At 43.8% G+C, this 26,592-nt stretch overlaps 1 protein-coding gene across 3 annotated transcripts; it reads left to right on the top strand.

The window, feature by feature from the left end:
* Window positions 1–482: 482 nt before the first annotated feature.
* HECA (hdc homolog, cell cycle regulator) lies at window positions 483–26,592 on the top strand. Of its 3 annotated transcripts, none has more exons than XR_011095000.1 (5): window positions 483–900; window positions 14,988–16,028; window positions 19,183–19,337; window positions 22,169–23,252; window positions 26,342–26,592. XR_011095000.1 is itself a non-coding variant. In XM_068677251.1 (5 exons), exons 1-4 carry the CDS (start codon window positions 627–629, stop codon window positions 22,331–22,333), a joined length of 1,635 nt encoding a protein of 544 aa, XP_068533352.1. In that variant the 5' UTR covers window positions 483–626; the 3' UTR covers window positions 22,334–22,367; window positions 23,084–26,592. The 3 variants fall into 3 exon arrangements, 2 of the variants coding, with proteins under 2 accessions (XP_068533352.1, XP_068533351.1); XM_068677251.1 differs by having other exon boundaries at window positions 22,169–22,367; window positions 23,084–26,592; XM_068677250.1 differs by having other exon boundaries at window positions 22,169–26,592.

Here is a 26,592-nt window from a genome sequence, read left to right as displayed (position 1 = left end):
TATACAGTGCCTCCCACCGCGCCTGGACTCCAGCACCCACCGAGGCTGCCGCCCCTCCACCAAGCCCCCTTCCAGCCCTGCATGAGGTGAGCACAGCACTTTGGCAGCCTCCCCCCAACTTGCTCCTGAAGGCTCCCCTCTGCCATCCCTCACCAGCAGTGAAATTCATGTCAGAGCCTCAGCGCTGCGACGCTGCGAGGCTTCCCCCCCCCCCCCCCCCCCAACACACTCACACGACAGCATTATTTTGATAAACATTTTTATTATTTTTATCACTCCTCCACCTTCGCCTGACGTCTCCCCTCCCGCCTCCCACCCCGAGGCCTGCCCACAGGGGCTCGGGGCTCCACCGAGGAGCGGATCCGAGACCCCCCCCCTCCGCAGCGCCGCCCCTGCCGCCGTGAGGCAGCGCTGAGGAGCGGCGGCGGCCGAGCGGGCCCCGCCTTCCGCCCTCCCTCCCCTCCCCTCCCCTCCTCTCCTCTCCCCTCCCTCCCCCGGGCCCCGCCGCCCACCGCGGGCGCGGCGCAGCGCAGGGCGGCCGCGGCGGCCCCGCCATGAGCCGGAGGTAGCGGCGGAGCCTTCCGCAGCCGCCGCCTCGCCTCGCCTCGCCCGCCCGGCAGCCCGCCATGCCGAACCAGAAGGGCGGCAAGGGCAAGAAGAACAAGCGGGCCAACAGCAGCGGCGACGAGCAGGAGAACGGGGCGGCGGCGGGCGGCGGCGGCGCCGCGGCGGCAGCGGGAGGCGGTGGCGGCGGCGGGGGCGGCGGTGGCGGCGCCGCGGCGGGCGGCGGGGCTGGAGGAGCGGCGGCGGCTGCGGGCGGCGGCGGCGGCGGCGGTGGTGGAGGAGGAGGAGGAGGTGGAGGAGGAGGAGGAGCGGCGGCGGGCGGCGACGCCAAGAGCGGTGAGCGGCCGGCACGGCCCCGAGGCCTCCTCCCGCCGTGGCGCAGGGCCCGGGCTGGAGGAGGAGGAGGAGGAGGAGGAAGGGCAGGGAGGGCTCGGGGGGCGCCGGGTGGTGCTGGGGGGCAGCGCCCGGAGCGGCCATCCCCGCTGTGTGCCGCCGGGGACAGCCCTGCTGCACAGCGGGCTTTAAGGCCAAAGCTGGGGGTAGGCTGAGGTTCCCTTTAAAGCCATAAAAGAAGATTCCCAACTCCGGCATTAGCTCTGCGGAGCCCCCTCGTCTCCACTTCTCCCCCCCCATCTCCCAAATCCCAAATTTCTGAGGGGTCGGTGCGCCTGGCTCGGTGTTTTCTGGCAGGAGTTTTGCCTGGCTGCTGCAGGGCGGTGGTGCTGCTTCCAGGAATCCTACTACGGGTTTCAAGGTGCCCAGTTCCCGCGTGTCGCTTAATGGAAACTTCTCCCTAGGAATATCAGCGATCAATCGCGCGCCGCTTCGGCTCGTAAGGGCTTGGCCAGGCTGCTCCTATGGGAATACTGCTTACTCCAGGGAGCCATGGGGAATGCTGAGAATTTCTTTTTGTCCATTTGTTCTGAGTGACCAAGTGAAAAAAAAACACATAGAAATCATCAAGAGTTGGAGGATTTCTAGAGCATTTTTATCATGACTTCAGTCCGGTGCCATGTACTTCACAGGTAGTGTCTTGCACGAGACAGCATTAGTTGGTGTGTTGGCATGTTGGCTTGTCTTTTGAGGTGAGGAGAAATGGTGTTCCCAATTTTTGTCTCTAAAGCACGGCAGAAAATGGTGTGTGCAGGTGTGGATGCTTTGTGGGGGGAGCACAAAGCGGTGTTGCATGTGCAGTTTCCATGGAAGGTGCTGGCAGTGAACACACGTATCTCTACGGCTTGCTGGTGGGACAGGTTTTCTGTCTTCATCTGTGAGGCAGTTTGTCCCAGGTGCCTTGCACATCCTTACTCTACACTAGCCAGACTCCTATGGAGTCAAAGTTGCATTTCTGAGAGCTAGCCTGAGATTGTAGAATGGCTTGGGTTGGAAGGGACCTTACAGACCACCCAGTTTCACTCCTCTGCCATGAGCAGGGACACCTCCCACCAGACCAGGTTGCCCAAAGCCCCATCCAGCCTGGCCTTGAGCACCTCCAGGGATGGGGCATCCACAGCTTCTCTGGGCAGCCTGTGCCAGGGCCTCACCACCCTCTGAGTAAAGAATTTACTACTAACATCTAATCTAAATCTCCCCTCTTTCAGTTTAAAACCATTTCCCCTTGCCTTATGTCTATCTGTAAAAAGTCTCTCTCCCTTTTCTATAAGCTCCCCTTAGGTACAGAAAGGCTGTGATGAGGTCCCCCTGGAGCCTTCCCTTTCTCCAGGCTGAATGTCCCCAGCTATCTCAGTTGTTCTCTGTAGGAGAGGTGCTCCAGCCCTCTGATCATCCTTCTGGCTGTTCTCTGGACCTGCTGTTAGAGCAGATTAGAGCCCCACACCCATCTTGTGCTGGGGGCTCCAGACCTGGACCCAGCACTCCAGGTGGGGCCTCACGGGCAGAAGAGAGGGGCACAATCACCTCCTTCCACCAGCTCTCACCAACCTCCCTCTGTTGATGCAGCCCAGGATGCAGTTGGTCTTCTGGGCTGCAAGCGCTCACTGCTGGCTCATGTTGAGCTTTTTGTCCACCAGAACTGCCAAGTCCTCCTCTGCAGGGCTGCTCTCAGTGAGTTCTTCTCTTGGGCTGTGCTCATGTCTGGGATTGCCCCAGCCCAGGTGCAGCACCTTGCACTTGGACTGGTTGAACCTCATGCAGTTCAGATGCTTTTTTATTCTCTCCCTTCCTGCTTCCTCATGACTTCAGTGGTCAGAAACATCTTTGTTTCTTTTGTCACCCCCTCTGCTCCTTTGTTTTTTTGTCCTCACAACAGAGGTTTGAAGTTGGTTTCGGTATTTACGTGAAGCGCTTGGTGAGTGCACCTGATCTGTGACTTGTCACTGTGTCTAGCAGTATCTTTCGTTTCAGGAACTCCTAAAGCCAGGAGGAGTAGGTGTGGCTGCTAGCTTTATTTTTACCTAGGCTACCGCCCATCAGATAATCCTCAGCTGGAAGCTTCACAAATTGTGTTTTTACTGAGACGTCCAAAGCTTTCAACAGATTTGTTTTGGGAAATGAAAGAAAAAGTGGCTCCTGTCATGCAGCGAGGCTGGGAATCCAGTTCTCGTGTGCAGGGTGAAGACTAGATGATGATAGTAGGTTCCCTCGTGTCTGTAAAACTCATGAATCCGAAATGAAGCTGCGTGGAATAGCTGGGCCTTGGAGGCAAGTATCCCGTTACCAGACTGAAGATGTTTGTAAGAGGCTGTGTGCTTACAGTTAATTGATCACTAAGCAGTTTACCGAGGACGTGGCCTGCTGCGGCGAGTTGTGAGGTTAATAGAGTTCTGCTGTACACAGTCAACTCTCGATTATTCATGGGAGATTATCTGTGTTGAGGATTAAGTGTGCTGGGTGCAGGGAGGCTCTTCCCTGTGCTGCTCCTTGTGGGCCAAGTGAGCCTTGGCTTTGCATCGTGATGTCAGTGTGACAGCCTAATGACGTGGCCACATCAGGACCCTGCTTCATCTGAGGAAGGGACAGTGATGCAGATTTATTTATTTATTTGTGTAAGTCTCCATTATTCTCTATGTGGTCCATATATTGTTTCTGCTTCCAAACGCCAGAATGAAACAGAAATTTTAACTTCCCCTGTGCTTCTCTCTGCAGCCAGGACTAGCAGTGCTGTGTTATGCAGAGCTCCTCTTACAGCAGCCCTTTACAGCAGAAAGGTGTTGCTCCCTCTTACAGTTTGTCAGCCAATTTTTGGCATGGTGATTGAGAAACACAGATTGATCTTCCTCTGCCCAGGAGGGCACTCATTTGGTTTTGGTGGTGTTTTAATTAGTGCATGTTCACAGCTCAGACTGGTGGAAGTCAGCAGAAGGGTTCAGGCTTATGAGTCTGATTTTGGATGGTGGGGATTGAGAGGATGGGGCATAAATACTGACAGGATGTGATGACTCTTCTCCATGTTGCACTGAAACTTTTTGGCAGCTATTCTGATGAAGTCCCCAAGGAGCATTCGCACTCTGTAGCTGTGCCTTCCATTCCTCTGTTCCTCTTGCTTCTTTTCCTGTGCCTTCCCATCTTTTCCTGGAGAATTTCCACGTGTACATCTTCCCTCAGAGCATGGAGAAATTCTCCATATGACAGCCCAATCTTTCATGACCAAAGTGACATCTATATTCTGTGCTGAGCAAGGTCATGGTGGGCTAATGAACTACTTTACCAGTGTCATAATGCACAAAGAAACTGAAATTTGGTGTAATGGGAAGCCTCATTAGTTAGATTCCTGTCTTCAGAAGTAGATTTTTGTCTTCAGAGGGGTTGAATTCCAAATAAAGTTGTATTTTTCTAGATAATTTTCGAGGTTAGTTTTCGTAATCAAATTGGAAAATCTCAGCTATTATATAAAATTACATCGGTAGCTACCTTGGTTTATGCCTCAGTGACTTCAGCCCTGTGGGTTGCAGGAATCCCAATAGCAATAGTTGGTGATCTTCATCTGCAGACATAAATGAACGTGGGGAGTCAAGGTATGTTGTGGATCATTTGCTCTGAGCAGCATCAGAGGAAGGTCCTTCCACAGGGTTTATGTCAGATCTGATGTTTCTGAATAGCAAATTCCTTCTCCATTTCTGCCCTGATGAGCTTGGGCACTTTTACTTCATTGACTCCTGCCAGTTTACCATTTATCCCTCTTATTCCATAAACTTCTTGATCCAGACCCCTCATACAGCTGTTTCTGTCCCTAAAATTCTGTCTTCCATCCATTTTATTTGCCTTGCATTCAGTCTTGGTCTCATTATACAGTAGACCCAAATCCTTTTCCTCCTCTTGCTGGTCCCTACCTTAACATCTTCCTGGTTTGTTCCCATGTCCTTGTCACTCCAGCATTTGTTCTGTCCAGCATTGGTGCCATGAGAAGATGAGAGAAAAGAAGTATCTGTCTGTCCACCCTCCGTGTCTATAGTTTTCCCCTTTAACAGGGGGTTCATTAGAGCCAGCTCAATTAAAGTAAAAAAATAAAATGGTGTAGCTGTCTCTAAATTGCCACCTCACAGTGTATTTGATGCCATACTTTTTCCCCACTGTCAAAGATGAGACCTTAAACTGCAAAATTGGCCTAGCTGGCAAATTGGTAGGCTGTCTGGTGACATTGTCAGGGTGCAAATTTATGTGGGATCCTGGTCATGAAAATCCTTCAGGGGAGGAAAGGCAGTGGGGGAGCTGATGGAGGTGGGTGTTTTAGGTCCTGTTGGGATGTCATTGTGCTGTGCCAGCTGAAGGGTTGTGTGAGCGGTGCCCATGTCAGTGGGGCTGGGCTGCTTGGGTCCTTGCCGCACCTCCCGGTTGTGCTTCTGCATTTACCATCAGGAACCCCCTCTGGATCGTCTTGCTGAGTACCAGACCCCAGAAGGACACAGCTAAAATTATAATGTGCCTTCCTCGTAAATGACGTGTCCCTGAGAGCTGTGCAGCAGGTACACTTCACGCAGTGGGCGGATTGGAGTATGCATCTGCTCTGTACGATGTACTCTGTACCAGAGTGAGTTGAATATTTATAACTTCTCAAAGAAGAAATTCTCCAAGAAGCTTAAAAACTGTATTTTAATATCCTTGTGTTCATATGAGATCTTTAGGGAACTTTTTCCTAGGTACCTGGCTTTCAAATGGCCAGGTGGGCTTCTGCATACTCTTTGCCTGTGTTGTACAAGTTTGTAAGGCTTTGATTTACTTTCAAATAAAAATGTTAACATAAGACAAGTATATGGAGAAAGCAAATCATTTGGCACTGTAGTGACTAATATATAGAAAGCTGTGACTAGCCAACCAGTAAGATTTAAAAAAAAAAATCTTATATCCTGGAGGTGGGGTAGTTAGAGGGCCAGAAGATTTGTCAGTGCAATATTCAATTAAAAAATGTATTTTTAGAGCATGAATCACTCTAATATATAAGTGTGGATTAGTATTTGCTGATGAATATTCCCTGCTGCATATAACATCTAATTCCAGTTTGGCAGTCTAGTGATGTTGGGTGTTGGAACCTCCTTACTATTTAGCTTGAGGGAGGGAGTCCCATTGATATCGGTGAAGCCACCTGGAAAATTAGGTTTCTGTTTGGTTGCAGTGAGTGTCAGAATCTAATTCGTGCACACGTTGTAAAGGAGAACCATTTTTCTTCCTAATTCCATTGAGTTCTTCTAACTGCAGAAATCAGCTGAATGCAAATTCCACTGTCTCGATCAATGCAAATTGGTTTTGAGAGCACTTTATCTTAGTTTGGGAATTTTTAAAGCTATGCAGTTACATCCTTTTGTGGCAAATGCAATGCATTTGCAAATGGGATCGTGTCTATGGTGTTGCTGAATAAAATAAATATCCTTTCATACGAGCAAGTATGCATTTAGTATTTTTTTTTAAGTTACTTGCTACCAAAATGGGTATCAGGGCCCAACTGTGCTCTGTGTTCGTGTGATCAGTCAGTCACTGGTTGAAGCGTAAAGCTTACATGAGTAAGGGTTACACTCGATGTTTGTTAGGTTCCATGTGAGGAAACACAGTTTTTGAACTGATTGCTTCACTTTGTGTGTACTCATCCTGTTTCTTCCTCGTAGTGATCCAACAAGCAGTGACAAAACAGCTTCTAGTCCTGGGAGACATCTGTAAGTTTTCTTCAGCCTTGCTTACAGCCTTGCATATTGACACATCCTTTGATATGAAAGGAGCATAAAGACTGGCAGGCATCCTTCCTTCTCTGCTTTTCTTCCTTCAGCACTTGCGAGGAAAAATAGAGGTAAACCTTGCATATAGCTCAGGGAAAGATAATCCAGCTAATCTTTGAGGTATCTGAATTACAACAGCATTAGTAGGGCACGGGCTTTCTTTAAACAGTTTTCATAGAAATTCAAATAATTTCAAACAGGCCTCTTGAAGTAGTAATCTAGTCACTGGAGTGGATAATTCCATTTTGAAAGCTGGCAGGATTTTGAGTGGAGCGCTCGCATTTCCCAGTAGACTTCAGTGACATTTATCTGGAGAGCATTCACTCTAACCTTTATCTTTCTCTCTCTCTCTCGCGATGGCAGAGCCTTTCAGTCCTCCTGCCAGGGCTTGAGTGGGATATTGCTGCTGTTCCCGTCTCGAATGCTCGCTGGGAGAGGAGATAGCTCCAGTCAGAGCCTGGCTGCTGAGTGTGCCTGGCATTCCCCAGCTCCGCTGCTGTGCTGCAGGATACCATTTTGGGAGCGGCGTGCAGCTGGGGCCTCTGCGTGCTGCGCGGGTGCCAGAGGTGGCACACAGGCCGGGCTGGGAGCCAGCACAGCGTCGCGAGAGGGACGTCGATTGGAAGTGACAGCTCCAGCCTCTGGAGCCGTCGTCATGCTGAGACGCTGGATGCAGCAGCTAGGGAGGCTGCGTCCCCTGCTTCCCACTGAGCTTCTACTGGCTGCTTCAGCCTTTCGCATGAGAGTAAAAATACTGTAATGTTCAAACTGGGAAAGTACAGACCAGAGGTACAAACACCCCTAGACTTAAAGCTGGAAGAGATACCATTTGATTCAGCCTTTTGTCCCTTTATTGCTGTGCTTTTGGGCAGGGCCTCGTGGCTAGCTGGCTGATTCTGGGCAAATCTCTGCTTGGTGTTAAGGCATCTACTGCCTCACTTGCCACATTTATCCCTTTATTCCCAGCTTAAGGTGGAATTTGCCACTGAAAACTTGCTAGGCCAGGTGCATTATAGTCTGCTTTAGTTATTAGGATATCATCAGACGTGAGGGTGAGTTTACTGTAACATTTCAAGGTATTGAAGGCTTTTGGAAGGCTACAGTAAAAGAATTTATTGGTGGAAGTGCCTTGCTGTGAGGATGATTGTATGATCCAGGTGTGGACAAAGTGACAGCCAAGGTTCAGAAGACATTAGAGCCCACCACTCTTGGGATAATCACCAATTTCTGCATTCACTGTGATAAAGGACACCGTAAACATCCACTTTACATGGAGCAGTGCGAGGAGTCTTCCTGACCTCGGCACAATTGCTTGTGGCACAGAGAGGACTGCTCCTTACCTGGCCTGGCGTTGCCAACCCAGGATTTGTGTGGTAGGATCAGGACTGTGTTGACATTAGTTGTCCTGGTGGGTCAGTTCTCCTTGGTGTGGTGGACTGGTGATGCTTTCGATTGGACTGAGGGTATACATCAAGTCAGGGCAGGATTTTTCCTATGCAGCGAGACTCTCTACATCCTGAACCAAAGCCAAAGCTAGCGATTGAATTGTTCTGTGTTTTGATGACTAAATGGAAAGAATTGGCTAGGTTAGCTGGATGATGATAACCTTGCAGATTTTGGTGATTTCTTTAAGACCATATGAATTCTTATGATGGGTTTTGGCTGTGTAGGCAGAGTTGGTCCAGCTTGGAGCACAGATGGCTGTGCGTGCAAACTGCAGAGCTACTGTGCTGATGTGGGTGCCTCCCGTCCTTAGTTTGTACAGTTCTGCTCTTGGTTTCCTGACTTTGGTGAGGTGATGGCTGAACTGGGAGTGGGCGGTTGAGTGAGAGCCATAGATAACAGCAACTGTGTATCATGTGCTAATCGCAGATTTCATAAACAGGCATTTGTTCTGGCTGTGCTTCAAGTTAGCAGGTGTTAACGTGACAGGTACGACTTAAGCCTTCATGATTTACATTGCCTCTCCTTTGTGGTTAGGCCTTCCTCAGATTTTCAGGGGAAGAGACTCCTTTGGAGGCTGGGCGTGAAGCCACCGCAAGTGAAGTGTGTGGAGGTGGTTCTAGCATTTTGCTGTATACCCCAGGACTCTCATCATCTGAGTTTCCAGCTGAACCAGGGTTTAGTAACCCCAGCTTACCTGAAATCCTCCCTTGAGGAAGGGAAGGTGGTCGCTTCATATGACTACTCACTTGTGACATCCTGCCTGTTGGATGAGCTGCCAGGCAGGGCCAGGCTGCTTATGGCTTGTGTTCTCTTTAAGACCCATTTTTTTTCTCTTTAAGACCCTTCCAAGTGTAAATATTGACCACTGCTACTACACTGTGCCAGGTGAAACATCAGCCTGCGCTGTCCTGCTCTGCTGATGGCTGAAGATGGACTTGTAGCGTTGGCTTTTCCATCCAAGAATGTTATAGGGAGTCTCATGAGAGAAAAAGCCTGTGTTTTGGGTGGCTTAGCAGGTACTGCTGTCCTGTTTCTTCCCCGCCCTTCAAGAGAAGGTCTGGAAACTTTAATCTTAATCAGTCTGCATAGATTGCCTAAGAAGCTTCGGATAGGTAACAGTCATTGTCAGTGAGTGTTATCAATGCAAGCAGTGAGCCAATCTGTTTTGAAAGACTTTTCTTACTGTTTTTCTGCTGCTATATGTTGCTGCTGCTGCTGCACTGAACATCCAAGCCTGCCTTTTGGATCCACTTGTGAAACATTTTTTCCCAGTGTATTCTTCCTGCTGCATTCAGGCTTCTAGGAAGATGACTGATCATTTCTGTAGTGCTGTACGATTTGTGCTGTTTAGCTCGTTATGCATATGGCAATACCCTTTTGTTACTTCTTGGTAATTTTTTGCATGTCAGATTATATTTCAGGGTTTACCAGAGCAAACACATTGGGCAATTAATACAAGTTTTCAGCCTGTTTCATTGCTGTTGTCTTTACTTCTTTTTTTTTTTTTTTTTTCTTTTTGTAGTCGCACTAGCACGATAGTATTGTCTGACTTCAATTAAAATAAAGCTATCCTGATGGTAGGAGAAACTCAAGATTCATGCAGGTGGTTGGTGGGGAGTAGCCTTCCACAGGCAGGGCTCAACTCCGGTTCAGGCTGGCAGGGTGAACAATGTTTGGATGTGTAGGGTTGTGAAGAGAGCCCTGTTCATGTGAAGGTGGTAATGTAGGTTAAAGTGTAATGTATGTGCCCCACAGGTACCCTTTCTAGCTGAGGGAATGTGCTGGTAAAGTGTCCTTGGCATAGATGGTGAGGTGCTAGAGTGACGGTAGACCAAAACCAGGCTGTAGTAGGTGTCTTGCAGCTGACTCAGTGCCAAGACCTTAGCTTTTTTTTTTTTTTTTTAAAACTACTTTTTCCAGGTCCATAAAAAACTACTGTCTCCTCACAGTTGCTTTAAAATGATAATAGGACTGCCTCTTCCAGCAGCACCACACTTCTTCTTCCTCTGCCCCAGCCTCACACTGTTAATACCACCCCTGAGCTTCACTGGCACTCCTAAGTGTGTGTGTGGGGGGGAGCTGAAACCTACGCTGGCGAGTACAGGAAATAATTATCTGTTTCTGTTCACTGACTGAAAATCTCTGGTGCTTGCACAATGGGTAATGTGGGAACATGGGGGGAAGAGCAAATTTTGCTTCAGGCATCTGCATTTAGGATTCAGAACAAATGAGAGCAGTCATGAAACCGAGGCCGTAGAGTCATTGCATTTGGCTTGCTGGTTGCATCTTTGGTTTTCTGATGGGTGTGTAAACAGAAGTAAACAACATTCTCCTCCATTTACTTCACCAGAGAGACGTTCCTCAGACAGTTCTTATTCTGCTGTTATTCTGCTGCTTTCGTTAGTGTCATTGCATGGCAAGGGTGGTCTTCATATACTGTATTAAAGGCTTTTTGTTAAATGTAGAAACAGGTTGATGCCTTCCATGTTGAAGGACATTTATCTCAATCCTCTGTTTGTGTTTCTGACTTCTGCTGATGTTTGAACCTGAATGGAAAATCTGAGAAAAAGCCAAACACCCAAACCAGCTCCTTGCAGTCTTCCATCGTGCTCTTGTTATTGAAAGAAAAGTTAATTTTATGGCAGTTCTGTCAAAAATACAACCTTGTTTAAGTAGTCAGATATCTTTGCTTGGATGTACGTTTGTTTGGAGTATTATTTCTCATTTCTATTTTAGAGGGCATGTATGTGCTGCTCCATACACTGAGTTTCAGAACTACTGATCAAAATCACAACAGAGGAATATGAGAAAACATCTATTGTGGAACCGTAACTTCTTGGACGAGTCATTGTGCAGCTGTGGTTCCAAATCAGCAGCCTTTCTGCTACAGCAGGACACTTGTGTCTAAACACCAAAGCTGTTCTGCTGCACAAAGCTACCTGCTGCCTTGTGTTGTTCTCTCAGGCTCTGAAAGACATCTTGAAACTGAAAGGTAAAATAGAGGTGCTTTTATGGTCAGTGAGGCTTTCTTTCAAAAGGGTCTGCTAGGAGAATGGATGCTTCTCTGATACCTGTTAGCCTTTAATTTTTCCTGAAGTTTACTTTTTGTAACTTTGGAAACCAGAAATCTGATGAAGTGTTAGGTGCTTGGAGTCCGGTTATATTTAGGTGACAAATCAGCTTGGGGCTGCCCTGTGTGGATGGGCAGTTTGGCTCACGTGAAATTCTCTTTACACAGAAGAGGCTTATTGTGGGTCGCTCTTGGCAGTAACTGAAGTACAGTTACCATAAAACATGAGTGCAGTGATCTTACCTCTGTCTTTCTGAGGAATAATCTTAAAAATCATTTCTAATTGATAGGAACGAGAAGGGCTTGATAATGAGAATGTTTAAAGTTCTGTAATTCTGTAATAAGCGCTTAGTCTCATTTATAAAATGTTGATGAAATAACGCGGAGCACTTTGAAGGGTGTGAATTGATGGGAAGAGCTCTTCACATTTGCTAGTGTGGATCCCATACTAAGTAATCTGAATGCTGGTGTTTCTGCTTCTAAGAATTATCTGTAATTTTGGTGCCACTGTTTAACAATTTGGTGGGGTCTTCTGTGTGGGAGAAGACTTTGTTTGCTGTGTTGCTGTCTTCTGGCTATCCTACGCTTGCTTCTGCTATGACGGTTGTGTGACCAGCTAATTTACATGGAGTGGGTAGAAGATGAGGTGAGGAAATGTCTGATAAAGTTGTTACCTAATTAACTTAAATATGGAAAAAAAGGCATTGCTGTCCAAAAATAGAATGTTTTTCTTCCTCATAGTTATCATAGGTAGCAAATTCTTAGGTAATCTGACAGCTTTAAGTTCTCAAGGAAGAGCTGGAGAAGATCACGTTTCACAGTCCTGGTGATAGACCAGTACAAAGGGGAGGAATCTGTTGAAAGTCGCACTTTAAAAGAGCCTCTAGACATACAGAATATTATAATAATCAAATAGTTGTGAGTACATTGAGTGGAATACACAGACTGGTTTGTTTGTTTCCCTGTGTTTCAGCCACTTTATTAATCTAATTTCTTGTCCACATGACAAAGACGCAGTAAACTACTTAGAGGGTTAGAGATCAAGTATTTTTTTCCATCCAAAATCAGGACCATGTTCAAAGTCTCATTAATGAAATGCTTTTATTTTCTAGTCGGTTAACTATGCTGCTGTGGATGAACAAGTGCAAAGTCTTTATTCTTAACTGGAGGTTCTCTAGACGTGGCTGTGTAGTAACTCCCTGGGCTGTCAGCTATAATTACTTGCACGACTGTTACAACATTTACACCCTGAAACACAGGGGGAGCATAAGTGGATTGTTGGCATGTCCTTTCTTCCTGCCTTCTGGCAGTGGTGGGAATGAATATGGGCTGGAATAGATAAATGTGGGAAATGCATAGTGAGAGCTGTTCGTAGTGGTACCTCTCCTATCTTGCAGCACATCTGACTTTCGATGAGGAGCTTTGAACAGTTTCAATTTAACTGACTTTTCGGAGATAAACTGCATCAGATGCTACTATTGCGAACTATGCTTTCAGATCCTAAGTATGATAAAAGAACGGTAAATAACGAAAAACTTTGCAGAGATGCTTGGTGTGGCATGGTGTGACTTGAATCAAAGGTAACGGCCTGGGAGAATGGATTGAGAACTCTGTGAATTGGTAAAATGACAGATTTTGGCTCCGAGTAGATAAATTACTCGCTTTTGCATTTAGACAGTGACATTACACTCAATAATACAGAGTAAAAGCACGGAGGAAAAATTAGTCATTGGTTGCCAATACAATTCATACCTCTCAAATGACATCCCAAAGCCTGCGTGTTCTCAGCAGGCCTTTTGGAGACCTGAGACAAGCAGCAGGAATATCACGTTGCCTCTATAGAAGGAACTTCCAAAAAGTCCCGAGGCGATGCTTCTCTTATCTAGCATGTTCTCTCCCGTTTGGTAACCTGTCTTCTTTTCCTTTTGAATGACTGAACGAGTCAGTATTTTGAACTGAAACAGGCTTTTTTTGCTTCAGGAGAGTGTTCTTGGGAATGCACCTTTGTTGCAGTTTATAGTCAGTCCCTGAAGGAAGGGTATTGCGGCGAGTTCTCCTTGCAACTGTGCTGTTTCTGGCATGTGAAGCAGAGGCAGAAAAATGAGATGAGGATGTAGCACGTTCCAGGGGATGGCTTGGGAGAATTTTCTTGTACTCCTTGTGCCCGCGTGTTCTGGGTAAATAAGTCTGAAGAACTCCTGTGGTCTTGAATTTACTGAAGGTGTTTTGTTTGCTTGCTTACAGCATTTTTGGAAAGGGGCAAAAACAGTAGCATGCCAATGACCTGTTGTTGCAAAACATACTTTGTGTTGCTGCTGTGTGCCTATTATTTAATGTCTTGAGTACCAGGAAAGGAAACAGCATAAAACCTGTTACATCGGTGCAAATTATGTTGTATTATTCACTCAAGCAGTGATGAGCTGGATTAAGAAGAACACAATTGAGGTTTCTTTTCCCTGTTTATCGGGTAGAAGCTTGAAATCCTAAGGAAAAAGACCCAGTTGGCAGCAGGCTATTGTAATGAGGCTCGGTGTGTCTCCCTCGCAAGTCCTGGAGCTCTGAGCAGGATTCGGGAGCTCCTGGCAGCTGTTTGCGCTGGGTGAGGCAGCACTTGATTGGGGAAAACCCTAAAGAAGCGCGTGATTGTTTGAATGCAGTAATGCAGAGGTAAAAAGGCAGCCTGCCAGTCCTATTGGAGCGGTGTCTTTTGAGGAAGTAAGACGTTAGAAATACACAGAAGAAATCTTGGTAATGTTTGACAAAGCATCTGAGAACCTTGTTTTGGAGTGAGAATTAGACTCACTTAAGATCCAGTGGAAAGTCCCAATGAGAATTTCCTTTTTTTTTGTGCCTTGCAGCTACACCAATGCAGTCAGAAATTGGAGTAGTTTGTGATCTGTGGCATTTAGGTGAGGGAGGTGAAAATGTCCTTGGTCATAAATACAGAACATCTTTGTGTAGGTGATACTGTTACAGGGAGAGAACTGAAATACTCTGTTCTTTGCTCAAGGATATAGCAAAAGCTGCTGTTTTGCTGATAAAAGACCACGTGGCATTTGGTCTTTATCTGTGTTACAGAACTATTTGGTTTGTGAAATTTATCTATCAGGTAGGTCAGTAATGGTGGTATATCCTGTGTTTGCCTGAAAACATAACGAAGGGCCTCCTTTTTGTACAAGAAACATGATCTGTTTGTCTCGCTGTTCAAAGTCCTCTGCTTCCCATTTATCTCCCTATCCATCGTCTCTTGCTCAGTCCCAAAGAAAAGATCAATTCCTGCCTCTCCTTATGATCACAAAGCCTGGTTGTATGTCCTGCTTGTTTTTCAAACAAGCAGTTCTATGTGTTCTTCCCATGTTGCCTCTCAGGCTTCAAAGCAACCCTCCAGAAATGTCCACAAAGCTTTCTCCTTACTTCTTAATGCTTGGCTTTGCAGCAGTGTCCACAGAGCCTCGAGGAACGTTAAGACTTCTGAGGTGCTTTGGCTTTGAGTGCTGAACAAGCTGTGTTGTCTTTTTGTTTTCTTCTTCCTTCATTGCTAAAAAAAAAAAAAAAAAAAAAGAGAGAGAGCTATAGCAAAGATTATTTGTTATTCTGACCCAGACCTAGTACTTGTGGGCTCTTTGATAGTACGGATCATGCATAAGAACTCGTGTTTGTATTTGGCACGACATTTAAACGACTGGTGCGATGTGCAGGCCAGGAGCAGCCTGTTATTAATCTGTCTGCTTTATGTTCCACAGAAGCCCCTTGTGCTACTCCACTGATCTGCAGCTTTGGAAGGCCAGTGGACCTCGAGAAGGATGACTACCAGAAGGTCATATGCAACAACGAGCACTGCCCTTACAGCACCTGGATGCACCTTCAGTGCTTCTACGAGTGGGAGAGCAGCATTCTGGTCCAGTTCAATTGCATCGGCAGAGCGAGGAGCTGGAACGAAAAGCAGTGTCGCCAAAACATGTGGACAAAGAAGGGATACGACCTCGCCTTCCGCTTCTGCTCCTGTCGGTGCGGGCAGGGTCATTTGAAGAAAGACACTGACTGGTACCAGGTGAAACGAATGCAGGATGACAAGAAGAAAAAGTCTGTGTTGGAGAAGAGCACGGGAAGGTCCATGGCGGAGTCAGCAGAAGAGGCCAAAAAGGGCAGGCCAGCCAACAAGCCGCAGAAAGGCTTAAGTCACGACATCCAGCGAAGGCACTCGATGGACAGGCAGAACTCCCAGGAGAAGGGTGTCATAGGCGGGAGCTACGCGGTTCGCTCCCCGTGCGTCTCTCCCGGCCAGTCCCCACCCACCGGCTACTCGATTCTTGCCCCCACCCACTTCAGCGGCCCCCGTTCCTCGCGGTACCTGGGAGAATTCCTGAAGAACGCCATCCACCTGGAGCCGCACAAGAAGAACATGGCTGGTGGGGGCATGTTCAGGAACGCGCACTTCGATTACGGGGCAGCCGGTTTGCAAGCACATCGATCGGGACACTTCGATGCCCCCGTGCAGTTTCTGAGAAGGCTCGACCTGTCTGAGCTTCTCACTCACATCCCCAGGCATAAATTGAATACTTTCCATGTGCGAATGGAAGATGATGCCCAAGTGGGCCAAGGGGAGGACCTGCGGAAGTTTATTCTTGCTGCTCTTAGCGCCAGCCACAGGAACGTTGTAAACTGTGCGCTGTGCCACAGGGCACTGCCAGTGTTTGAACAGTTTCCGCTGGTGGATGGAACCCTGTTCCTTAGCCCATCAAGACACGATGAAATTGAATATGATGTTCCCTGTCACCTTCAAGGTACAGGTTGTCTGTCAGTCATGCTAGGTTTCATTCTGTGATGGGACTGCTTTCTCCTACTCATCTTTCCTCACCCTCCCCCCATTTTAGATTTTCATTGTGATTCTGCATTTCTGAGCAGTTCTGTATAGGCTGAAGTCGCATCCAGATTATGATGTGGGTCAGGCTGAAATGGTTAGGAATTAATTATGAAAAGCAAATGTGTAGAAAGATCCATGCCTTGCTTTTGGTTTTAATAACCATCAGATATTTCATCTAATTTCTAAGTAGACTATAGCCGCCCTGTTCTGCAGTGTGTACGTACTGATTTATGTGTTGTGAGTTTTGCTCCAAGACATACATCAGCCTTTCAAACAACTTTTTATGTTAAGCATGCTGTACTGCAGCATCAGTGAAAGTCATATTTGTATCACCAGTTGTGGCTCTCATCTGCTTTCAGCCTAGAGAATATCAGTTTCATTTTATTGCACATAGTGTTTTGTGTTGTTTGTTTTTGTTTGTTGTGTTGTGTTTTTTTTTTAACATTGCAAGGACTGTAGTTTGGCATGTGTTAGTGCAGTCCTGGCAAAGACTATTTCTGTGGCCTGGAGAAATTAGACAGTGAAAGTAAGCTTTTATTATGCTGGGATTAAGTGGCATTGAGGTAGTGGGGGCTTTAGATTTGGTCCCAAATAACTGCCAGTTTGAGCAGCATCCTGACCATGTCCCAGCTCCCTGCTGAGCTGGGAGCAAGGCATGTATCATTTTTCTTCTCCTAGAGCAAAAAAAACAAAACAAAGCAACAACAAAACATGAGCTGGGATGAGCTTCAGCTCTTCCTGAGAGGTATGTCTGAAACTAAGTGATCAAGGTGGTACATGGCAAAACACACCTGTTCTGCAGTCTGCTGGCAGCCAGCATGGCTAACATAAGCCAGAGAAACTATTCCTAGGTTGTTTTTCAAAAACATAAGTTTATATGTTGAAAAGTGTTATGGGAATGCATTAGCAGGAGGTATTTTAGCATTTAAGTTTCTCTCCTTTCCATAAATATGTTATGTTTCATGCATGGTTATAATATCTATTATGTAACATTCCTTTGCTCAACAAGCTTTGTATTTTTTTCCTTTATTTAAATCATGGCGCGCTAAGTCACTGAACTGTATTCATGCTAACATTCTTGTTTCTGTCTTACCTAATGTATTTTCAAGGGGAAAAAGTGACAGACAAACATACAAGCTGAAAATTCTCCAGGATAAACAGAATATACCTATGTGAGATAACCGTGCTTATTTGCTTCTGTGAGGAGGCATGCACAACATGCTTGTGATCTTATCAGTGCTAATAGATGGTTTAGTAATAGTGAAACTTGCCACTTCTTATTGTTTGCCACTAAGAATGAAACTGCTGAACTATTTTTTATTTTATTTTTTATATTTTAGTTAATTGCTTCTTACCCATTGGATGATACACCTGAAAAACTCGCTCAGACAACGTGCTGTGAATAATTAATTGTTAAAATTTTTACCTCCTTGTCCTGAGTAAATGGGTTTATTATCAGGAGTATGCTTTGAAATGAAATTACACTTGAAAGGGTGCTGTTTCAGGGTGTTATTTTCTCTTCAGTAATGAAAATCACTTCTGATATCTTAAACATGCCTGATAAAAGGAGTCTCATTTCCTATATAGCAAGGATTGTGAAAATCAAGTGGTGGGGAAATGTAGCATCTTAATATGCAGAAGCAGAGCAGAACTTCAGTTCAGGAAAATTATTTGTCTTCCTACACAACACAAAGCTTTAGCACATGGAGTTATTTGAAAGGCTCCCATCTCGTGTTGTTCACTTTAGAAACAGAGCTTATTATATTTTCTCTTCAGTCTCGTCACATCACATTCTCTAGAGCTGAACAGCCCGATGTGGAGTTACTGAATTTATCAGCTCATACTGGCAACTGTATTGTTTATATATATTTTAGGTAGAATCTGATTTTCCTTCTCATTTTTCTAAAACAATCGGCTTAAAAAAGAAAAGTTAATAAACAATCTGTTATCTTTAAAGTATCTAATTACTAGTCAGCAATTTTTAATATTTTATTCCATATATCTAGAAAAAAGGTATACAATATGTGTGCTCCTTAAATTAAGAATTGTGATGTGTGCAGGCCTTTGGTGCTGAAGGGCACAAATCGTAATCCAAGATAAGCACAGTCTTGTTTGTGACTACATTACTTCTTAACTTTTTCTTGTATAGCAGTGCAAAACCTGGTATACTACAGGATTATACTCTGCCAGACCCAGTACAGTCAGTCTGCCTAAAGCCCGCTCTAAACAACTAGCCACTACAAATCAGGCTTAATCTGGATAGCAGATCTTTGTAGTTTGTGCAGGGCTTTTTGTTTTGTGGGAAGTTTGCATATTGGATTTCAAATCGTTGAGTTCAGTGACCTTTTTGTGCAGAAAGTATTTCGTGTTGAAGTCTGAACCACTTGATTTTTACAGAAGGCAGTATAACTCAGCTTTTGAAATCACTGTTCGTGCAGAACCTAAGTTCATGGGAGAGCTCGATAGATTCATCGTTCTGTGTGGCATGATAAAATTGTATGTGTAACATATGTTTTCAAATAGAGTTACTGCAAATGAATCAAGAGGAAAAAGTACAGGCAAGAAAGTTCTTCTGGCTGTTACTTTTTTTCCGTGAAGAGTATTAGGTTCTTAGTTACCTGTTTGCTGGAAGATTTTGGCAAGTTGTTAAATGAGTCTTATTAAAAAGCTTCAACGCTTCTCCACTTCTTCTGTCAGGTGGGGATGAAGCTAGGGTAGTTGTCTTCTTGTAAAAATGGCAGCTGATCACGTAGCTTAATCTGGCATCTGCTCATGTAGCTTAAGCAACTCCTTTTACAAAATACTTTGCTAAGGTCTACCAGCAACTAAAGGAATGGGGTTTGGAGTGGGCAGGATGATGACTGATTCCTGAATTTTGCATTCATGGAAAATAGCTTCAGTTAAGTCGTATGTGTTTGTGATTGAGAAATATTTTTTACTTATTGTTCACCCTTTTCAAAAAGATCTTAATAAGGTGTGATTTGTAACACTAAAGGGCAAATAACACATTGCAGGAAATGTCTGTTTTAATCTTCTGTTACAGTCTCCTTAAGAAGTGTGTTTCCTGTCCACAGGAAGGCTTATGCATCTCTATGCTGTTTGTGTAGACTGCTTAGAAGGGGTTCACAAAATTATCTGCATTAAGTGCAAGTCCCGATGGGATGGAAGCTGGCATCAGCTGGGAACTATGTATACTTACGATATTCTGGCAGCATCTCCCTGTTGTCAGGTCAGTATCCTCGATAAGTGAGATTCCAACTGATGATAAATAAAGCAAAGGTTTGTGTTTCTCTCCTCCCTTCCCTTCCTCCATCCTTCTTTTTCAGCCTATGCGTGTAGTATAAGAAAGCAGAGTTCATGTCCCTTTATCTTAATTTACAGAGCATGAAGACCTATAGCTAGACAAAAGCTAATGTAACAGTCAGCGATTACGTATTTTTTTTTTTTTAATTAAAGCCCCTTTAAATGCATTCACAATTAAAGCTGGTGCTTGGGATGATCATTAGGCATTACCTTTGGCATTGGGTAAAATTCTAGTAGTATTTTAATAATATTTGCACATTTTTTAGCAGATGATATGTGCATTCAAGGTTCTTCTAGTTGCTTGAGTTGAGTTCTGTCATAAGATAATCATTGCAAAAAAGCTGAGGAAATCTAAAAGTCTAAGAGTCTTTGTGCTTGGAGATTACCCATCTCTCCTTAATCTTTGCTGCAATTGACTGTGCTGATGGTACTGAAGAAACCTAGCTTTCATTAAGTGCTCACCTCATTTATATCTTGGGTGGGAAAGAGCCTCGGTTTACTCCAAAGTAGGTACATGCTTGATGCAGCAGGACCATCAGCAGTATTCAAGACGTTTTTCTGTTTGACCTCTCAAAGCTCAGCAGAGTTGTGTTGCGGAGGTAGGGGTGACCCATTGTAGGCAGTCGTGTAAATAGCACCAGGTGTTGTTTTTGTAGGTGCAGTTCAGTGGTTCCTTTTGGCATGTCAGAAGGCAGTGGCTGGCTCCTGACACATAGATTTTGTAACGGGGTTAGAGCAGGTGTTCCAAGAATGGTCACTTCATGGCTTTGTGGATGCTTTCCATAAAGATTTGCAGTCTCTTAATTTCTTAAGAATAAAAATTTCTAAGCTCCAGCAGTCTTAGTTCTGAGTGAGGCTTAAAAGGAAGACAGTCGCTGCCCTTGAAGATGTGGCAATACAAGAGCAATCTCCAATAGAGCTTTACCAATATGTGACACACTGTTTAATTTTAAATTTAACATATTTACCAAGATGTGTTGATCACAAGACAAGTGGAGTTGCTGGTACTGGATAAAATTACATTGTTAATGACTGCAACAAAAGGCAGAGATGCCTCCCTTTTTGTGCCTCTTGAGATTGCAGCTTTTTTTAAATAGGGACTTTTAAAGATAAAACACAGATGCTAACTTACTAGCTCTGTAAAATTCAGGAAATTTAAATCTGAATTGCTTCTTTTGAATGTACAAGACAGGAATTAAGGTCTCGTTCTAAAAGAGTCTTAATTGCATGATTAATGGACAGTATGACAGTACAGGGTAAATAATAGATCTGAATATAAAACCACTAGCTTCAGCTACTGATTGCTGGGTAATGTGTGTCATTGTTTCACTGGTATTGTTACAGATGATTCTGCATATAGAGGAATGACATTTAAATATGGTATATAATTTAACTCTGAATTGCCTTGCTAATTTCTTGTTTTGAATAATTTTATACCTTATTTCAAAATATTTCATTATACTTCAAGAAAGTGCATATAGGATAATGAACTACATCCACTGTCAGGTTGATGGCAGCTAGATGATGGGCTGGACACCAGCAAGGGGAAAACCCACGTTTTAAGAAAATCACCATAAATCTATGCCCCATTAGACTGCATTTCTTAGAATTTCTGCTTGTCAAGGAAAGCAGCTATCTATGGACTTCATACTTTGCTTCTTTTTGAGTCTTGTCTCAACAGCAGTAGTACTTTAATAATTGCTTCCTGTCCTCCTCCCAAGAAAATCCCTTAAGTCAAGGTTGCTATAGAAAATCATTTGGTGTTCTTTTCAATGAAGAGCTGAAGCTTTTGTTAGCACGTGAGGCTGAGAGGTTAAACTGTGGTACAGATCAAGCCCACACTGCTCATTTGCCACCTTTACTTCTTAACCTCCTTTGCGGTCTTAAACCTCCTGCTTCTCCTGAGTGTTTCATGCTCCCTGCTGAGCTTTCACACTGCCTGTTGCTTTCTGCACAGAAAATGGGCTGGATATCTCAGCTAGATGTCTCCTGAAAGCTCTGTTGCTGTTGTTTCTGCTGACCATGAATAGCTCTGCCTCTCCTCATCCTTCACCTTTAATCAATTCTCCTACCTATCCAGTTAACGTTGGTCCCGTCTCAGCTGGAGAATAGTTTGTGTTAAGTTTATATAACCTGATACGTATTATAAATGTTTAAATAGATATTTAAAGTGATACAACGCCATGCTGATAAAGTAGATCAAGTTATACATTTGTTAAACCAAAAGATTAAAATGCTGATACGTGTCATGGAGAGATCATGTTTGAATGTAGACCTAAACAGATACGCAGTGGGAACACTAAGGTAAGGATTGCATGGCACAAACGTGAAGTTTCACAAAGGTGAAGTTTCTCTCCTCAATTCAGGGCTTCATTTGTGGCTTATTGAGACAGCACTTCTTACGGTGAGCACATGAATTTATTCAGAGGTGAAATAGCACAAAACAACCTATACATATATATATGTATATATGTAAGCTCTGAAATTCTGTACCTGCTGTCAGAGTGGGAAATAATTCGCTCTCCAGACTTTGCTGGGCAGTAGGTGCTGCCTCATGTGACAACCATTCTGCATGCCTCTGTAAGTTACTGGTCTGGGTGAAAAATGTCCTTACCAGCAAGGCCCCATGGCTGTCATTTTCCTGACTGAAGCTGTGGCCTTGCCAGAGGCTGGGGCTGAGTGTCTGTTTACCTAAGGCAAGGAATGGAGGTGAATCTGGTTATTTCAAGTGTTTTTGTTGTTTTATTTTTTTCACAGGCTCGACTGAACTGTAAGCACTGTGGAAAGCCAGTAATAGATGTACGGATTGGCATGCAGTATTTCTCTGAATACAGCAACGTCCAGCAGTGTCCTCACTGTGGAAATCTAGACTACCACTTCGTGAAGCCATTTTCTTCATTTAAAGTTTTGGAGGCTTATTGACGAAAGCTTTGCTTTAGTAATAGCTATTTTATGGGTATTTCAACTTTATTACATATCTTTTTATAGGATTCATTCTGTGATGAAATTACTTTCTTTTCTAACGAAAGAGCAGCTTCTTTGTCTGTATACATATGAATATGTATATATACATGTTGTTAAACCAGAATCCTCCTGATGAGATCTCTGAAGGTTGGAGGCAAGCCAATTTAATGGCCTTTGAATATATCCCAAGTGTGGGGTAAAGTTCAGCTAAAATGATTTGGCTTTATTTTTCGTATTATTGTAATGCAGTTTATAAGAAGGACATGGGGAGACATATATGGGACAGAGAAATATGTCCAGTTGGAAAGTGGGTGTAACTGTGTAGGCTTGTTGTCCCTCTAGCTTGGTGGAAATGGGGAATCCTTGGAAAGAAATCATCCTGTAGTTGTTGAAATCATCGAGTCCCAGTGGGCACAGGAGCTTGCCCCAGACTGTCATCTTAGTGGGCTTTCTTTCCGGTTTCCCAAGATGGGATAAACAAAGATAGTGTGACAAGTGAATGTAAATCTATGCCAGAAAAGGCAACCTTGAGTTATTTTTTGGCATAGCGTCTTCCTGCCGTATATGTTTGATGTGTGTTTCTCTGACGGATTGTACGGCAATCGTACTGCTTCCACCAGTGTTTTAATGTTAGCGGTCAGGTCATTTATTTATACCAAAACAAGCTGGAGATCTTAAAATGCTTTATTTAAAGGTATTTCTTCACAGATATTTTAGGACCTTGTGATAAATGGAAGGAACAGGCTGAACTGAACGGGGATGTTTGTGTGTGTCTGCTGGGACTGAGGCTTTGCTGCCTACTGCAGACTGGTGTGACTGGCTTGGAAAGAGGACCACGAAGTGGGATCTGGGCCATCAGACCAGTAAGAGCTGAGAGGTACTTAGTATGACACATGGCATCAGTTTTTAAGTCAATTAATTGCTGCACCTTTGTCTTTCAAAATTATGTAAGTCCAGGATCTAAAAACCTTGGAGACTTTTTAAGAAAGCAAACTTAGTGTATTTACTTTCTACATGCCTCTGTGCTGTATATAGTAGTCAATGCATTAGGCAGTGAATTTGTGTCATAGGGGTTGGCCCTGTAGAATCTGCAATTTTTGTTTCTTGCTCCCAACTTTTCCCTTACATAAATAAAAGTTTTAAAATAGGTTGTTAATCTTTTACTTGGCTTCTAAAGCCAGCTGAGATTTTTGTATTTTTTTTGTTGTTTATGGAGTGATTGGTCACTCAAGGTATGGGTTTTGTTTCTTTTCATGAGGTGGGATTATTTTTTGTTTCTTCTGAATTTTTTTTTGTTTTCCCACATTAGAATCTTAAAGAGTGTATCCGTTGAAATCATGATCTTAAAAATGTCCCTGATAATCTGCACACCATGGGAAGGAAAACAGAAAAGTCAGAAGCTAAGAAAGTGTTGGGTATACTGGACAGAGTTACACTTTCTGCTAAGTTAAGAAATTAACGTGCACATAAAATTCAAACTGAATATCCATGTTTCTCTGTGCGTAAAAAAAATGCCAAATTCACAGTTTTATTTCCTGGCTGTCTTCACTGCAAAATTAGCTCCTTTAAGCATTAGCCACTCTTCAAGTAATACTCTGCATAGAGGGCTTATGTTGGCACACATCACTTACTGCTAACGTGAGTGGTAATGTCCTTAGAAGCCAGCCAAGTCAAGTTAATGATTTTCACATCCAGATAGGACCGGACTATCTCATAACGGTTATGTTGGTGATCCACCACCGCTGGTCTGAACAGCAACATTAACAGGCTGTGATAGTCTACATCACTGGCTCCCCCCTTGCTCTGTCTTCTCTTCTGTCCGTGTGTTTGTGTCTGGAGCACATTCTTGGGGTTATGTGTAGTTGTTCCTTGGGGGTTTATTTGTGACAGTTTGGGGAAAACTACTTCCTTTTTAAGACAAATTGTGGGAAGAACTTTGGGGCACTTCTAACACTGTTCTGGTGTGGCTATCACAAACCAAGTTATGCCCACTCCAGTTACAGTGGCACCAGCACTGTAACCATTGGCCATAGAAGCAGGATCTGGCCCAGGTGTACGTGGGCTGGAAGACGTTAGCTAGCAGATAGATAACCTGGTTAGCTGTGCAGTGTAGATTTCCCTTATGGAGAGCAATCAAGTTATAATTCAAATTAATTCCTTGGGGAGGATGAGCCCTTCACCTTCAGTGGTATATTTCCACAAGCTGTTGGAGTTAGGGTAGTTTGGAGTTGCATTGTCTGGCAATACCATGGGTACCAGATTACATGCATAAATATTGGACTCTTGTAGCAGTCTGAAATCACACAGCAAAGACAAAGCTCCTGTCATGATAAAAAATGAAGAATACATATAGTATTTGATCTTGAGTGCTAGTCACTCACGCCTTGAGCCTAAGGTATTAATTCCCACATACACTAAAAGGGTAACAAAACAGTAGCAATCTGTACCCATTTTTTTCACACATTTGGTGAGGGGAGGTGTCACTGCAATGCACATGGTAGGGCAGAAATGGGATGTGGAGTTCTTCTAAATACTTGTTCGCTTACTTTCCTTAATGTAGCTTAATTTATGATTCTTTATGTTCTTAGATGCCTCTTCAGATATGTATGTATGACAATCGAGAATGAGTAGAAGTGGAGAAAAGTAATTTGACCACTTCTTAAAAACACAAACATGTTAAAGGTTATACAATATATTCAAGTCAAAATTAAGAATGCAGCAGACCAAGAAAGTGGGGAGGGGAAAGCATGTTTAAAGTCTTAATAGCAACAAGAAGTTGTTTACAAATCTATCCAAGGCAACAATTTAGTTCTCAATCACCTTTTCCTTTTAATTCTGATTTTAAGTGAGTCTTAGCTACCACTTGAGGAAATGCCTTTTTTTTCTTGCAAAGCACATCTCTCAACTGCAGGCTAGCAGCACATGTAGTACTGTAAAATGATTCTCAATGGAAACCAGCTGAGCTATAGAAAGATTCCTCTGAACTTTTCCTCTAAAGTAAATTGTCCCTAATTTGTAGGGAATACTTTCTCTGCTTCTTGCTGATGCTGAAAACTGGTCTTGTGTTACTGCACAATGCAAGTAAGATTATATTTTTTTTTAATAAGATGCATCAGACTCCAGTCAAGCAGACAGGCCCACCCTTTGGCTATGAGAGTTTTGTCTAGGCGTTGCATAAGTACGAAGTCAGAGTGAACTTTGAGACTTAATGGCTGCTTAAGAGGTTGAACTAGACAACAGTTGGTTTGCTATCTGTCATGACAAGCATTGGTAGTAGTCATTGAGCTTTTAAATGTGTCAAAAGGGAAATGACTTGTCAATGTAGGGAGCTGCTTGCTTTGCTTGTTTGGCTAAAGTTTACTCTTCACTACCTTTCATTTTTCTGATGCTGTGTGTTCTTTTTAGTCTGGCCTGTGGTCAGATTAAACTGTGCCTGAAGTATGTTTTGTAAACGAGAATACAGTCCTCTGGATTTGGAGGTTCATTCTACTCTTAAATGCACGATACTCCTTGTGATAGTAATAGGAGTTGCATGTGCAAATGCTTTTCTTTCCAGTAGTTAACGATGTTTTCCATAGGAGAGGCTTGCATTTAGATAGACTTAATATTTTGGATGTGTAAATGAATTCATCCATCGGTAGGATGTTTAAAAGTAAGTTTTGATAACCATAACTAACACAGTAGACATCTTTTACATGCTGATACATAATTTGACATCTACCACCGTGAGCAGGCTGAAATTCATGTTCTGTCTAATGCTACAGAGACATTAAAATTACAGTGCTCTATAGTCCATTGACTGTTCCATAGTCTATTTGCATTCATGTGTCCAGTAGTGAGCAGTGTATTCATAATGAATTTATTTGGGAAAATAGGGAATATTCCTACGAGGGAGGCATCTAACACAATTTCTTTTTTTTCTTTTCTTTTTTCCCCCCCCATGTACTCTTCATTTTGCTGTACCAGGTAACTGAGAACAAACATGCTGTTGTAAGGCCACCGGTGAGAAAACCCCTCAAAAATATACTTGTCCGTAAAGGTTTCTTGTTGAGACATTTTTGGATTGCACTTTTGCAAATGGAAGAATATGTACATAGAAAATGAATGTTGATGAAATTAAAATAATTGGTTATGATATCATTTGCGTGTGTTGTTAGAGAATATTTTGTTGTGACTTCTCTGTATTAAAAAAAAAATAATAAATACCAGACACCTAA

Source organism: Anas acuta, chromosome 3 (assembly GCF_963932015.1).
Source record: "Anas acuta chromosome 3, bAnaAcu1.1, whole genome shotgun sequence".
Taxonomy (NCBI): domain Eukaryota; kingdom Metazoa; phylum Chordata; class Aves; order Anseriformes; family Anatidae; genus Anas; species Anas acuta.
Note: the sequence above shows the minus strand (reverse complement) of the source record. Positions and strands in the feature narration are given on the sequence as shown.